The 15824-nt window shown below is 38.2% G+C and overlaps 1 protein-coding gene across 8 annotated transcripts in view; it reads right to left on the bottom strand.

Annotated features, from left to right (window-relative positions):
* Positions 1-15824, bottom strand: part of MCTP1 (multiple C2 and transmembrane domain containing 1) — a 179974-nt gene that overhangs the window by 32443 nt on the left and 131707 nt on the right. For 3 of the 8 annotated variants that reach the window (XM_039384826.1, XM_039384827.1, XM_039384829.1), the window contains 2 exons: positions 14016-14075; positions 9789-9842 (listed from right to left, as the gene is read on the bottom strand). In XM_039384826.1, the coding sequence (XP_039240760.1) occupies positions 9789-9842; positions 14016-14075 (114 nt within the window). Of the gene's footprint in view, positions 1-9407; positions 9582-9788; positions 9843-14015; positions 14076-15824 lie in introns of those variants that run through there. The other 5 variants (XM_027728986.2, XM_027728985.2, XM_039384828.1 and 2 more) reach the window with 4 other exon arrangements.

Genomic DNA, 15824 nt, shown 5'->3' on the forward strand with positions numbered 1-15824 from the left:
ACTCACGATTTCAAGTTCCCTCCAAATTTAAAAAAACAATAATTCAGCTACAAATTAGCCTCCTACTCAGGAGCAAAGAAGGCATTCTAAAGAGCTTCTATCTACTCTTTCCCTATTGGTATTTAAAATTTTAATCAAACAGTAATTAAAGGTCAACAAACAGCTTTTCCATACCTAATCTTAAATTGCAGCTAATACTATAAATTAGAGGCATAGCAACACATCGTTGTTTCATACGCTGAGGGAAGGAGAAATCATACCATTTTTTGGTGCAAAATACTAAAAAGCAGATCTGCTGAGCGGCTGCATCTTAAATTACTATTTCTGATTGCAAGAAAGCTTCAGATTAGCAATGCCACTCTGACTTTTTCACACTGTTAATGAAAACCAGAAAGCAATACTTTTTCAAAAGAATGCTTCTCTCTAAGACCTCTCTGTTACCTAGGTGGCATTAGATATCTATAAAATTACATAAAGGAGTGGTGTCCATTTTGCTTTTCTAAAGTTGCTAGCCTCCAGAACAAAAAGTTTGGTAAGATAAAATCTCTTTTTCCCATCCTGGACTTAGTTACTTTAGCACTTGAGCACACCCAGAAAATATAAAAAGAGAAAGGAAATAGAAGAAAAAGAAAGAAACAATAGGTAAATATTTACTAGCAATTTTTCTTACATATTTTTTGAGATGTATTAAAATAATCCATATACATTTCTCAGCTCAATTAATTACAAATAACTATCTGCAGAATCGAGTAAACCTGTCAGTTGTGCAAGTTTATTTTTCCATGTGCTATCTTGAGATAAGCAGGTCTGTAATATTATATTTCCACTGACATAATTGTGCATGAATTCTGATCTGATTTAGTATTACATGGTGCAAAAGGTGACACATTTTCTTTAATATAACCCATTACAAAAGGAAAGGAGTTAACAGTGTATGAAATCTGAGGAGTTTGATTGAAAAAGTCTGGGACTTTGGGGTCAACTCAGTGGAAAAGTAACTTGCTCAACTACCACAGGCACTAAGCACTGTGACAAACAAACCTAATATCCTGGTGTAGTTACTCAGTTAGACAATAATAAAAACAGCGCACCATCAGACGGCTCCAGCTGTACGTTAAGCTATATTACTTCACCTGCTCCCAAACCAGTCAAACATGCATTTGATGATCACGAAAATAACACAGAGACCTTCCCATTTCTTGAATCACATTGAATACCAAGTCAGAGTGCTAAAACAACTGGTTATTGCTTTTCCATATGCCATAAATTCTAATTTTCAAGTTTATCTAAACTGTACACCTAAGATTACATTCAAAGAACTACTGAGACGGCAAAGCCAACTGCTCTGAAATTAATGTATGGGAGATTTAAGGTAAACTCTACACATTCCTAATTGGATGCCAAATCCATGCCTGTTACCACAGCACACCTCCACCTGGGGCTTTGTGGCCTATCCCTGCCTCGTTGCCTTCTACTGACATAGGTCTCAGCATCCTTCCTCACAAGGACTTCCTGCCCAAGTGCTGGCCTTGAGCTCCCCTTGTCATACGTGTGCAACTTTTCCTGCCTGTTCCAGCTCTAGCTCCTGCAGCCTCCTCAACTCAGAGCTGGTCCCATAGGGCTCATGGGTGGGCATCTGTAGTCTTGGCATGCAACTCAATAGAAAAGTCAATAAATCTACACAAAACCCATTGTTCTATCAGGTACTTGGTTCCAGTGCTTGACTTAGGAGTGCAGCCAGGAGCAACCTGGTCAAGCTCCCTACATTTGGAGCACTTTTAGTAGTTATCAATAAATGCAGAATGCACAGCAAAGTACTTGTGTGCAGTATTTGTCCACAAGCTTTATTTATGCCAAACTTACCTCTTAATCTGCCAGTATATGACACCTGAGTAGAGGTAGACTCTGCCTCTACCATGCCATGATGTCTTCTGGATGGCGCCACACAACACCAATTTTTTAACACTGCCCTAGGAGGAGCTTTGTATTTCAACTCTTTGGGACAGGGGTGCCTCTTTCATTTTGTCAGGATTGTATTTTCCCTAGATGATCTGTCCAGCAACTTCACCAGTCACCCAAACATCAACATAAAATTAACAATATAAAATTTTCTACACACTGCAAACAAAATACATGCATATTGTTTGCAAAAGCTTGCAGTTTATTTTCCCATATTCCTGTGCTTTCCCCATAAAGCACAGAAAAGTCTGATCAACTATCCTGGCAAATTTTTGTAGTTGATATTGCAGTTTTTCTTACAAGCGTATCAGTGAAGTGAAAGTCAAACACCTAGCTTAAGAAGTAGATTTTCAGCTGTGCTGTGCTGCGAGCCTCAGCATCAAATCTAAGATGAAAACCCAGGTCACAATGCACCATCCATATTGCTGAGACAGCCACACTGATGATCATCCTCTTCTCTCACAGCGTCATCTCTGCCACTCCTTCATTCTCATTCAAATACACTGTCAACCACATGCAGTCACTGGGGACTGGGGCAATGTAGCACTTATGTTAGCATATCTCAACCATCACTTTTCTTCTACAAGTTGTATCTTACTGTATTAGTAAGCGTGACCAGGTCTTGGTAGCGGGCATTGCTACGGGTGGCTTCTGCGAGAAGCTGCTAAAAGCAATGGTCAAGCCAATCTGAAATTATAGTAAATGCCTCTGTGATAACACATATAAGAAGGAAATAAAAAAAAGTTATTGCACAGATGTAATTACAGGGAAGAGTGAAGTGAGAATATGTGAAAGGAACAACTATGCAGACACCAAGGTCAGTGGAGAAGGAGGGGAAGGAGGTGCTCCGGGCGCCAGAGCAAAGATTCTCCCGCAGTCCATGGTGAAAATCATGGTGAAGCAGGCTGTCTTCCTGCAGCCCATGGAGGACCATGGGGGTGCAGAGATCCACCTGAGGCCCTTGGACGATACCCGCGCTGGAGTAGCTGGATGCCCGAAAGAAGGAGTAGGGTCCTGGTAGAAACCTCCAGACCCATGGAGAGAGGAGTCCACGCTGGAGCATCTTTTCTGGTAGGATTTGTGACCCTGTGGGAGACCCACCTTGTGACAGGCTATGCCTGAAGGACTGCACCTCATGGAAGCACGACCCATGTTGGAGCAGTTTGTGGAGAACAGCTGCCCCTGAGATGGACTCATGTTGAGAAGCTGGAGAAGTTCATGGAGGACTGGCCCCCTGGGAGGGACCCTATGAGGGACAAGGGGAAGGACTCCTCTCCCTGAGCAGCAGCAGGAACAATGTGTGATGAACTGAATACCCACTCTGTGTCTCCCGGCACCACTGAGGGGCAGGACACAGAGTTTGGGAAGGAGGGAGGGGTGAGCGGGAAGGTGCTTTTAAGATTTACTTCTCATTATCCTGCTCTGATTTTGTTAGTAATAAATTCAGTTAATATCCACAATTTGAGTCTGTTTCGCCTGCAATGGTAATTGGTGAGTGATCTCTCCCTGTCTTTATCTCAACTCGTGAAATCTTTGTTGTATTTTCTCTACCCTGTCAAGTTGCGGAGGGGAGTGATAGAGTGGCTTTTGTCGGTGCCTGGCATCCAGCCAGGGTCAAGCCACTACACTTATCCACTACTATCTCTGCTTCCTGTGGGACTGTCACAGTCTGATAAGACTGGAATGTTTGCTAAAGAGGATGAGTTATGAGATAGACCAAAACTTCTCTCTCAGCAATTGTAAATTCAAAATTAAGGGACTTTAATTGAGGAAGTGTGGAAAAAATAGAAGAAATAACAACCCTTTATTAAAAGATATATGCATGTTGGTAAAAACAGTAACAGAACACAAAAAAGTTAGATAGTAATCCTAGAAAAAACAACAACAAAAAAAAGTCTGGATGAATACTTCTCTGTCCTTTAGCGCAGTCCTAATCGTGGCCTGCAGGGGGCGCAGGGAGGGGGCCTGCTCGGATCACGGGAGAAGACGAAAGGAAAACGGAGACCCTTCCCCCAATGGGAGAAAGGCAGAAGGAAAAGCAGTTCACCCCTACGGGACTCACTGTTCCCAGATGATGGTGTTCCAAGGCTCTCCCTTTCTCTCCCAGCAAGCACAGACCTCTCCAATAAAAAAGAAAAACCCAGGAGGTCCCGGCTGGAGTGACGAGGCAGTGGTGGTGCAAGGCCGGTGGTCAGGCCTCACCAGGACGAAAGAACCAGAAAGACTGGCTCCCAGGCTTTTCCTCCAGAAATGCCCGGACACAGTCTCTGTCTCCGTCCTGGCAAGAGAACTCCACGGTCTGACCTGTCCTCTGTCCGGGAGACCAGTTCCCCAAATCCCCAAACCCTCCCCCCCTCACTCCAGCATTCGATGGGCCATTAGCATGGAATGCAGCCTGGCCAGTCATTTCTTTTGTAAGGCTAATTGATTCCCTTCCCCCTTCCCTATTCAAACTCTGTTTCTCTTACAGGGAAGCAGGGAAAGAAAAATTTCTCTCTCGGATTTATAACCTATAACAGGGACTTAGATGAAGACTTGTTCTTTATTGCTCTACACTTTGCTGTAGAAAAAGTTCAAAAGGCATCTCTCCAAAACAGGTCTTTGGGGCTCCTCTTTGGAAGGTTAAAATAGGGAGCTGTGAATAAACCTGAAGAAACATTCAGGCAGCTGCCAAATACTCATGTATCAGTGACTACATGGCTTGCTTAGAGCTGCAAGTGGTTCATGACAGTAGTTTAAATGGAACTCAGATCTCAGGATTCTGTGTGAAACCAGTTTAAAGAAATTCTGTTAGAAAATGAGGAATAGTCCATTCTCACCATTTTGAAGCCACATGGAGCTAAGGAGTAAACCAATCTGCACACGTAGGAAGGTTTCCAAGAAAACCCTGCAGTAAAGTGTTTTGGTTGTTTCCTTTAACACTCATCATTTCTCTCCCAAGTCACAGAGAAGACCATACAGATGTTTTTAACTACACCTTAAAGTTACTTTTTGAGGAGCTAGGAGAAAACAGTCCTTTTCTTTGCCTCAAAGAATTTAAATCTGCTTAGTTACATTAAGAAATAAAATTAAGGGTAGAAGGAAAATGTAAGGCAAAACTATGTCACATTCTTAAACATCTACCATAACTTCAGATATAAATATCAGATTCTGATCTCACTAATACCTAGTTTACTTCAATAATTTTGATAGTATTTCAGGACTGTACGAGCACAAGGAAACCTGATCTCATTAAAATTAAACCTCTCAAAGGCTGTTCAAATTACCTGTTTTCAAAGGTACATCATACATTGATGACGAAACCCTTATGGTGTCCTAGTATAGGGTAGGAAGGAAACTGCTTTTTGTGGAAGTTGCTGTGTAAAGGCTCCACATGATCCAAGCTATATCCAAGCAAAAGTAACTCCACGGCTGTGACTTGGGCGTGATCCAATGATCAAAACCAGCATCAGCTGGTATTCCAGAGTATGGGCTGAAGCAGCCTACACCATCAATCCTCCTATTAAGTACAATTTTTATAAAAACTACACTCCTCTTATCACTATCTCTACATGAATAACTAAACTGAGCTGAAACAAAACTGCACTGAGAAGTTTGACTCCATTCACTCTATTTCTCAATATCATTTTTCCACCACATATTTTACAGGAAATAACTGCCACTATAATAGATCACCATCTTCTCTTTTATGGAATATAAAAAATGTAGGCTACATCAGTGCTATCCTTCCTCCTCTTCATGATCTACTCTCAGTAAAAATACAGGGCGTGCTTCTGAGACAGGTTATAAACGTGTCTTGGCTTGAGAACAAAGTTAGTACCTCTCAGCAGCAATGATTAAAAGCTTTAAAACATATTTTAATTTGACTCAACTATCATTTATTACAAAAGCTTCTATTTATCTTGAAGTACAATAACATTGACTGAGAACTGCAAAGAATTTTTCAAAGAATGAAAGCTTAGAGAGAGAGAAGCCAAAGGTGCAAATGATTGGAATATTTTTTATTAATAAAATATTGATATTGTTAATAAAAAGGCAAAATAAAATAGTGTTCATACCGTGCATCTTCCTCCACTTAAGTCTGCAATAGTAACAGTTACCACTAGCCTGATTCTGTGGTACGCTGAGGGCTTCCCACAAAATGCTGAGCTTAAATTCTTTGTGATTATCTGATATCTTACCTGGAGCTTGTTCAAAGAATAAAGCTATGTGAAAAGCATATGTGAACTTCTGAAATGACAAACTAAAATCTTAGATACCTAGATTACGTATATTGACCACTATGTTATCATAACATAACTGTGTAAAAATCCTTCTGATAGCTTATTGACTTAATGCAATTTAACTGACCCTTATTTGCTAAGATACTCTATGAGCCAGTGTTTGGAAAGGAGCCAAAAGAAAAAAAAAGAAGAAGAAAGAGAGAGAAATCAGATTAAACTGTATATCTGGGGTTGGCATAGGTTTAGCAAGCATTACAGAACATACAGAATGCAGAATGCAATACTATTTCTTGGAAAAACTAGTATTAAATGAAAGACAAATGCCCGAGCCAAACAAACTACATCTCTTTCAATTCCTAAATATTCTATCAGTGGCCACATGACAAAGAAGCAGTATTAGGAAAAAAGTGTTCCACTGCTAAGCACCACTTTGTAACTGATACAAGAAGCATACCTGCCATTTTAGTTTACTATTGATATTGCAAGTGAAGATGAAAGTTATGATTCTCCAGTAAAAAAAACACATCCTCTGACCTTAAACTGACAGTCCTATCTACCCTACCTTAACTGCAGCAGATGGTGAAAGAAGTTAGTAAAATCCAGAACACTAGAATAAGACTAAGTAACACGGTAAGTGCAAATCCACCTTGTCAAACTCCCTTCAGTATTCCACACCATTATTAATAAAATGCATTACATTAACTAATTACATACATATGAGCAGTCATCATCCTTAGTTTATTACTTCTGTAACTCTGCAGTTTAGGGATGTTGAGCAATGCCTCTCCATCACACATAACCAACATCAGCCCATGCTGACCTCATCAGGCAACTAGAGTTACCCTTTCACTGTGAGCAAGTCACTACTATCCAAGTCAGCTCTAAAGAAAGACACTTCATAATCCCACAACAATCTCTAAGTGAAACATACGGACAGGTTTCCTGCAAGGATTCTTCATTAAATGGAAAACAGGTGCTCCTGTTCTGCATAATGTCCCATTTACTGTTAAGTCCAAAGGTTACAGGACTAATAGCTGCCTTGTGGTAATCTGGGAGCGAAGACATTGGCCATGGTCAAACAGCTGGGATGTATTTTACATATTTGCAACTTATGCTTCAGTTTCAATTAAAGTGAGGTTTTGGCACATTTATTATTCTTGTAACTTTCTTCGCATAAGAAGATCCATTTTCCTGAGTCTTCTATTATGCCATATGAAAAAAACCAACAGAAATAATAAAAGCCAGAGGCCATTATCAGCTGGTGTTACAAAATCTGCATTTGTTTTCTCACAAAACTTCATTTTGCACATAGCTTTAAGAAAACCTGTACATGAACTAAAATAACACAGAAGTGCACCCTTCCATTTAGCCAAAAATATGTAACAAGAAGAGCAGTATGAGAGTATGTCCAGCGCACTAGAAAGGAAAAACAGACTACTAGCTTTGAACGACAAACAATTATAAGCATGTGCTTATAATTTACAACCCTAGTGTAAAATAATGCACGCTGCAAACATGCTGAATATAGGTGGTAGTCCACATATGCTTATTTTAAGAAGTGTAAGGTTTTTTCCCATTCAAACAGCATATTCAATCTTGAGAGCTCAAAACATTTGCAATAACGAAGACAGCTTTGAATTTATAAAAATCAACCTTAACACCTTCTGTATAGAAAGACAGCTCTTAAATATTCAATAAAAGGGCTCACTGAACACACACAGTAATGTCAGTACTCACTTTTATTCAACCTTGGTAACTAGATCTAGAAGAATGTTTGAACTCTAGTGTCAATTTGAGAAAGCTGAATATTTGATCACAACACTGAAACCTAGAGTGATATTTCTAATTAGGTATGTTTTGCCTGGCGTTTGCTAATCACCAGAGAATTGGGGGGAGGAAGGGTTGACCCCTGCCCTCATCTTCCCCTTTAAAGGAGTTTGTCTAGCAATTTCCAAAACCCACTAAGCAGTAACTACATAGGCTGGCTTAAACTACAAGCAGTCAAGCAGTATTCTTTCTGAACTAACCACAGTGATTAAAATATCCAGGAATACACACACTACTAGTATCATACATTTGCATCAGCTCTAATAATAAAGCAGAAAGAAACAGGAGAAAATGGCCTCAAATGGATGGCAAATCAGTGTTTATCTGAAAACAAATGATGATTCAAAGCCAGCATGTTGAGATAAAATACAAGCTCTTCACAGCTACATGATGGACCCTTGCAATAAATCATGTATTTTATTGCCAGAAGTGGATGTTCATATCATTTAGTGTTAAAAACCGTCGCATATGTGTTTTGTAAAAGAAGGTCTTTGTTATTACAATGTTTGCTCATTCTGAAATTATGTAGCTAACAATTTAAGTGGCGTATAGAAGAATTTCACATAATAGCTTTCTGTCAATTTTAAAATGTTTGACCTGGCAATGGAACAAGGAAAATAATCTTTTTTTAAATCATTTCTCATATTTTAGGTGTTAGCTAACAGAAAAATAATCATTCAGGGTATTAACTAATCATGGTGAATTTTCTGACATTTCAAATGCTGCTGCCAGCATATGAATTGTTATATTCTTCATATAAATGTATATCTCAGCCAGAAAAAAGGTCAAGAGTATAAATACACTGTTTTTCTCCTTTCAGAAAAAAAAAATTGCTTTACTAGAAGAGAAGTGGGGGGAACATCCGTGAAGGTCAAAATAATCTGAATTTTAATACAAAGTTGTTGTAAAACTATATTTTTCCTTTCTTCCACAAATACCACCTTTCTGATAGGAAAATACCATCAACAAAGGGGCTGTCTTCACTGCACTTGTCTCACCAGAAAGCCATCCTGCCAGTGCTAGCCATTGCTTCAGTGGTGGAAGGTCATTCTAATTTCTTTTCTCTGTTTTTTCCCTCTCCCTGGGGGACAACCAATCCAAGCAGTCTGATAGCCGGGCTAAATGTGGAAATGAGCTGTTATTCACTGTGGTTGCAATCCTCAACCCAATCAGCAGCCTTTAAACTGAACCACATCCACTCAAATAGCTGAATGATCCCCCACAGTTTCCCACCTTGCAGGGCCACAATGCAAACTTCAAATCAAGTGGATGTCTAGGAGAATCGTGATTACTTAAATGTCATATGGAGTGCAAAACATTTAAGCCGTTCTCCCACCAAGTAATTATCTGAAAATTTTAGATGTCAATATCCCAACTTTAACCCGTATGGAGTTGCTATTTCCACATCATTTTTCACCTGAAGTGCAGTCCTATTTGTAATATTCAAGACAGGAGGAATTTTTGTCCTTCAAAAACAGTTGTTGCTGCAGTTATCTTCACAAGAGCTATCAAGTTCCAGACATGCTGAATTATTTTTGTTCCTGGTAGAAAAATATTTGACCCAGCTCTGGACTGGGGGGAAAAAAAAAAAAAAAAAGGCAGGATTTATAGATCTCTATCCTTTCCTGCAACACACTGTAGCATTATTAGGATGATAAACAGATCTGTCCAATTTTCTGGACTAAAACACTTCAACTCCTTTTTTAACTGTCGGTAAAAACAGTGTCACGTCTAAATTCTCCCATCCCCAGATACCCAAGTGCTAGGAAACATAATTACCTTGTCATCTCTGTCATCCTCTTCTTCCTCGTCCTCTAGCATGTCCTCCACTACCTGCAGACAGAAACAGTAGTAGTTGTCATGATTTAAAAAGGTAGAGTTTTGTTCTGTCAATTCTAAGCCTTTTGTAGATGAAAACTTTATTAACACTTGAAATAAATGCAGAGGGAAAATGTACAACCAGGAAAAAACACTTGATCTAGAGATTCAAATTTAGGAAAGCATTATAACTTTAATTGACCTACATTAGGGAATTATATACTGAAAATCCTTCCTGCACAAAATGCTTGCTTGACAATTTAAGTATTTAAAAGGTAGTTCAAAATTCAGTATATGCTTGCCTTAATTAAAGGAATCCTTTGTCAGCTCCATTGGTGCCTACGCGGCACACACATATGCTCACTTCAAATTTACTGTTACCTACATAAAAGTGCAACCTTTTTAATAGAATTTACAGTATTCACCAAGAGATTTTTGAAGAATACAAAGCTGGGAATAAATTCATAGTAGCTTATTTCCTTATAATCTTCAACAATTATGTATTCCATATGCTCTATCAGCATTAGCACTGTGTTTCTTAATAATAATTTTATACAATCTGTGCATTTAACTTTATGCACATTCATTGCTAGCTGCAGCTGCCACATATCTGCATCTGTGTATTTTTCCATATAAAGTTCTTCAGTCTAGCACTGGGAAATATACACACACACATTCAATTCATTCTACAAATATTATAATTATTAATCACACCATGAGCATGAAATGAACCACTGAATCTACTTTACAGAGGTTAAATGACTTTCCAAAGATGAGCACTGGCAGATTCAGACTTAAAAGTCAAAAATCCTTCTCTCATGACACTGTGATCAATGACCCTAAGAGGAAAATTCTCTGTTGGTGGAATGAAAAAAAGCTGTACCTCCTTATAACCAGAAAATAATGTGCATCTTCAGATCTTTATTTATATCTAAGTACATATTAGGATACAAGAAGAGCCATAATAAAGGTCAGCAAAGATTCATCTAGCCCAGTGTCCTATTATGAATGCAAAAATTGTATACTACGTATAATAAAATACGCATAGAGTGGAAAAGAGAAGGAAAAACTCACTGATATGAAACAATAATAACTTGGCCTATCTTACAGACTTGCTGCCAACTAAAATGGTAGTTTACTACGTGATATAGGTGAAGTTACAAACAATTTTAGTGTATTTGTCATTTAAGACAACACATTAAAATTATAATTTCATAATCAGCCTCCAAACACAGCTGTAAGGATATTCCCAAATCCATGTCCAAGAACTTAAGGGACTTTTACACTATCCTAGAGCAAAATTCAGGTAAGAGAAGAATGGAAAAACAGAAGTGTGTGTATTGGTTTCCTGTCTCAGCTCAAACATCAGGAAGGTCACAGTTAGTCATGTTACATGGGCCCATGCAAAACATTAACAACGCACGGTTTGACGTAACATGCACATCTAGTAGAACACTGTGCATACATGCAAGTCAATTGCACAGTTCAGAACATTTCCAGTTTCAGCTGCCCCTCCTTGTTTGAACTCTGTTCCAAAACACCTCTGACAACAGTACTTTGGAGGGAAAGGAACGTCTAATTCTGTCTACTGCCTGCTCTGTCCTGGAGTTTAGAATTCAAGATAAAACTAGAAACACAAAGCAACCATAGAAAGTGAGCATGCCCAAAAGCACAAGAAGGAAGCATGATGCAAGCAATGAAGAAATTACTTTTGAATTCCTTCCTGCCCAGAACAACAATTTTAGCAGGAGGAGCCCGACTGACCAAAGCTTTTGTAGCCTCTGACCCGATGCCACCTAGGCAGGTGTACTTCTGAGTCCCCTCAGGTTGAAGAAGGAATACAGGCTGTGCTCTAGCCACTATCCATACAGAACTCTCCCTCCTGTTCTTTGTTGGCCTTTTAGGCCAGGTCTGCTCCATTGCTCAAAAAAAGGGGATCAGAAACAGTGACAAGAGAGTTTTGGTCACAGGGAAATGTTGAGAGTACATTTGTGAAATGAATGTCAGCTCCCGCTTAGCTCAGTACACTATGTTACACATTCAATTTGGAAGTGTCTGAGAAGTCCTGTCTTCACTGACCTCCCTGTGAAAAAAAGGCATTTCCTGTTTCCCATGCACCTACATCACCTTCTTGTCCCTCTCCTGGTAGCTGACTGTCATCTTCCCTGGCCTGCTCCAAATCTTTGGAGAGCTGAGCCGTAAACTGCATCACTGGGCTGAGTTCTTCAAAAAAACGCATCTCAAACTTTTAATGTAGTGACCCAGTTTACTAAGCAGCTCCAGGAACACTCCACCAACTCTACCAAGAAAATGGTGAACTGAGAAGAGAGGACGAAAACAAACTGTTAAGGACTGCAGCAAGATGGAAACCCTCTTAAATCAATTTTGCCCCATGGAAAAAACCCACTTACCTACATCAGTAGTTGACTAAAGCCCAAAGTATAAAACAGATCTGTTGGCTCACATACTTGCTAACACCTGGAGCTGACTAAACTCACTGAGTCTCCTACTTTTCAACACTTAAACATCTCTTTGATGTACATCCAGAAATTCCTTGTCCTGACAGGGTTGAATAGCTGAATGCCTATCTCACATTGGCATTAAAGTTAGCAATAGGACAACCAGTTGACTTGGAAACCTCTAAAATTATTGCAAATGATAGTGGAGAAATCCCTTCCATGACAATACCTACTCCAAATTATCTGGAAAATACTACTTCAGACTCAGTTGTTTTTTTTCTTCCACACCTAATGATCTCAAACTACTTTACAAGCTTCTGTAGGGTGGCAAAATGTTAACTTGTTCAAAGGGCATAAAAAGTCCTTTAAATTACTTGAAGTATCAGACTAATCCCAGATTTCCAGCTCCTCCATTCAATTTTTTAATTCAAAAGCCACTACCAGTTTATGGTCTTGTACTAGGTTAGTCACATCACATCATCAGTTACATTGAGATTTGGAGTACTGAATTGTTTGGAAAGAAAAACAGAATTCAGTTATTGTAGTAAAATAAAATGTAGTGAAAGTGTGCCAATGCCCAAGATTAACAAATAATTCTTTAAAGTATATGAAACATTTATAGCCCATGCTTTCATGTGTCTTGAAATTCAAAAGGAAGAGCAGAAAGAGAAAAACCCGACACACATGAACGTACAGACAATACAGACACAGTAATACAATTCATTAAACCACCAAAACAAGCGTTTTCAGAACTTTGCCACAAATTAAAACAAGGTAAGTAGATTCTTCATAGTCTTATGATATAGGAAGAAACACCGTGAAGCCTTATAAAACCTATATATATACATATACTGAAGTACAGTCTACTTCTGCAGAACAAAGCAAAGCTGTTGAAGAGAAGCACGGTGGATCTGAACACAGATTTCACTTCAACATTATAGTAGGAATGCAGTAGGAAAAAAAACCACAATGGAATTTTTTCTGCCTTGATTCTGCTTCGATTCTATTCAAATAAAGTGCACATGTGCCCCTCTGTTTTAAATGAACACAGTAGTTATTTGGACGTCTGTGTCAGGCATTGTACCTGGAAGAGATATAATGGAGGGAGGGAGGAGATGGGGAAGGAGGGAGAGAGGGTGGACAAGAAAAAGCGTATGAAGATAAAATAAAATGTTAGATTTATTTGAATAAAAGTTCTATGGTAAAAATCTTAGATTGCCCTGAGAATATTCACTCTAAATTATGCTTCTCATACCTTGCTTGAAATCAAGTAGTATTAATCAAACAAAGGAATAGCACTGGGGAAATCAGAAAGGATCTAATGCAACCAGTTAAAAGTGACATGACCTTCTGCAATATCACTTGTCACAGACTTATATGCCACATACTGGTAGAAGGTCTTGAAAGAAACTGTTTCTTGGTACTGTCCCTTGAATGTAATATGAATACAGATGACATTTTAAAAAACACACATAGATGGCCTCAAATATGGCACGTAAGCTACTTCACAGCCAAACAGTAACCAGATATTTAAATGTTGCAAAGTAAGATCCTTTCCCTGCAAAATAGCCCTATTAAAAGCTTATTAATCAGAAGCAGCGCGTAGTCTAATTCCTATGTATTACCATTATTCCTGATCCATTCCTACCTTCTTTGAGAAACACAGGCCAAAAATACTGTATGACTCATAATCAATAACAGATTGGAGGAGTCACAGCAGACAACTTACACTAGGTCCCCAGACGGAAGCACAGCCACCACATTTGCACACTGAAGAAAACCTCTGCATCTGTGGGGTAGAATGCAGTCTTCTGAGGAAGCTGACATTAAACACAACTTTATTCTAAGGAATTTATTCTAAAGATTTACTGACTAACAAGATAGAATTTCTGAGAAAAAATTGATTTTGACTTCTAACCTCAACACCTGCAAACAGGGTTGCACTCTAGTTATTTACAAGTGTGATGAATCAAAACCCACAAATGTAGAGAACTTAGAAATACCTCCTGAATCTAAAGAATCAATGGAAAAGCGACACACTGAAACTTAACACCATTTTTAATGAAAGGTCCTTCTCTCTTAGCATCAGCCCAATGTTTCTCATACAAAGTGTGCCAACCACAAGTCACTCCATTGTCTTTGTTCTACATTTTTTGGCTGATCCAACAGAAACACCTGCATAGGAGATACTATAATGTCTTTACACGTTAATAATACCAGGTATCTGCTCAGCACTAAGATGTAAAATAAAGAAAAGAAAAAAAAAAAGAGGCACTACCTCTGCAGATAACCCTGATGACTGTTACCTTAACATTTTAACATGAAGCAATGCCCCCCCATTAGAACTTCTCTAGATCTCCTTTTATCTTACTTAATGTAAGATATATAGGTGGATTCAAATGAAAAACAAAACACTTTTTATGCCACATATGTTAGGACATAAAAATATCCACAGACATTTGTATTTTAGTATATAAGTATTAAAATTCATATGAGAAAACAAAAGAGAGGACAAGATTTGGTTCCAAATTAAATGCACTTCAGATATGCAATGAATGTGTTCAGAATTGCATTGTTCAGGACTGTTTGGATTTAATGATAATTCATATTGTCCTGGCATAAAATTTACTGTAAATTTGTGAGTCATGCAACTCAGTGTTTATGCGTAAATGTAATATAAAATTGTGCAACGTGTATGGATTAAGAAAGATGCATAAAACCACTTGGGCTCTCAGGTAATTTCCAGGTATTTTACGTGGAAGCAAATATAATCATTGTTCACAAGCCCACTACAGCAGCAGTTCTGTGCTCATTTTCACAACATGAAGTCTGCTTCTTTCATGGAATTGCCAAGGAGAAACTTTACAGGAGATATATACTAATTAAAATACCCACCTTTTTATATCACACTTATAAGGAAAATAAAAATCAAATTAACAGATTCTTATTTAAGAGTGTAGTATATTTGGAATACATTTGATCCTGATTTATACCATTACAGTTTGGCTTTGGGGTATTCATCTGCAGTAATCATCAAAATAACTGAACCACTAGATGTAATAATAATTAGTGCGATAAGCTTGCCAGTAAGGTTGAACATATTGCAGTATGGATGACAGCAGATAAAAAAGAAAAGCATTAGTATTTTACGGCTAAAATACTTCCTCATTTTTACATAGGCACTCAAATACAATTATTTTCTCTTACAGAATGCATTTTGTTAGTTTATGCTGGAAAGTGCTCATATTGTGAGATTTAGTATGATTCTTAATAGGAAAAGAGACTTTAATACAGCTATCAGAGGTCTTTTGATGCATGCTGCTGATTACATGAAGTTCTGTAATGTTAATAACAGAATTTTTATTTACAGTATAATACATTTCTAAGGAAAATGCATCAGCAGTAAATACAGATATTTATACAAGAACATGTGACCTTTTTCCTATTGTCAGCTTTATATGTCGTCAATATTCAGTTGTTAATGTAGTTAAGAGTATGTAATTTTTATCATTACATGTACAAGTAGTATATCTCTTTC

The sequence above is a fragment of the Pipra filicauda genome, unplaced genomic scaffold (assembly GCF_003945595.2).
Source record: "Pipra filicauda isolate LSUMZ 115617 unplaced genomic scaffold, ASM394559v2 scaffold37_size4185640_pilon, whole genome shotgun sequence".
Lineage (NCBI taxonomy): Eukaryota > Metazoa > Chordata > Aves > Passeriformes > Pipridae > Pipra > Pipra filicauda.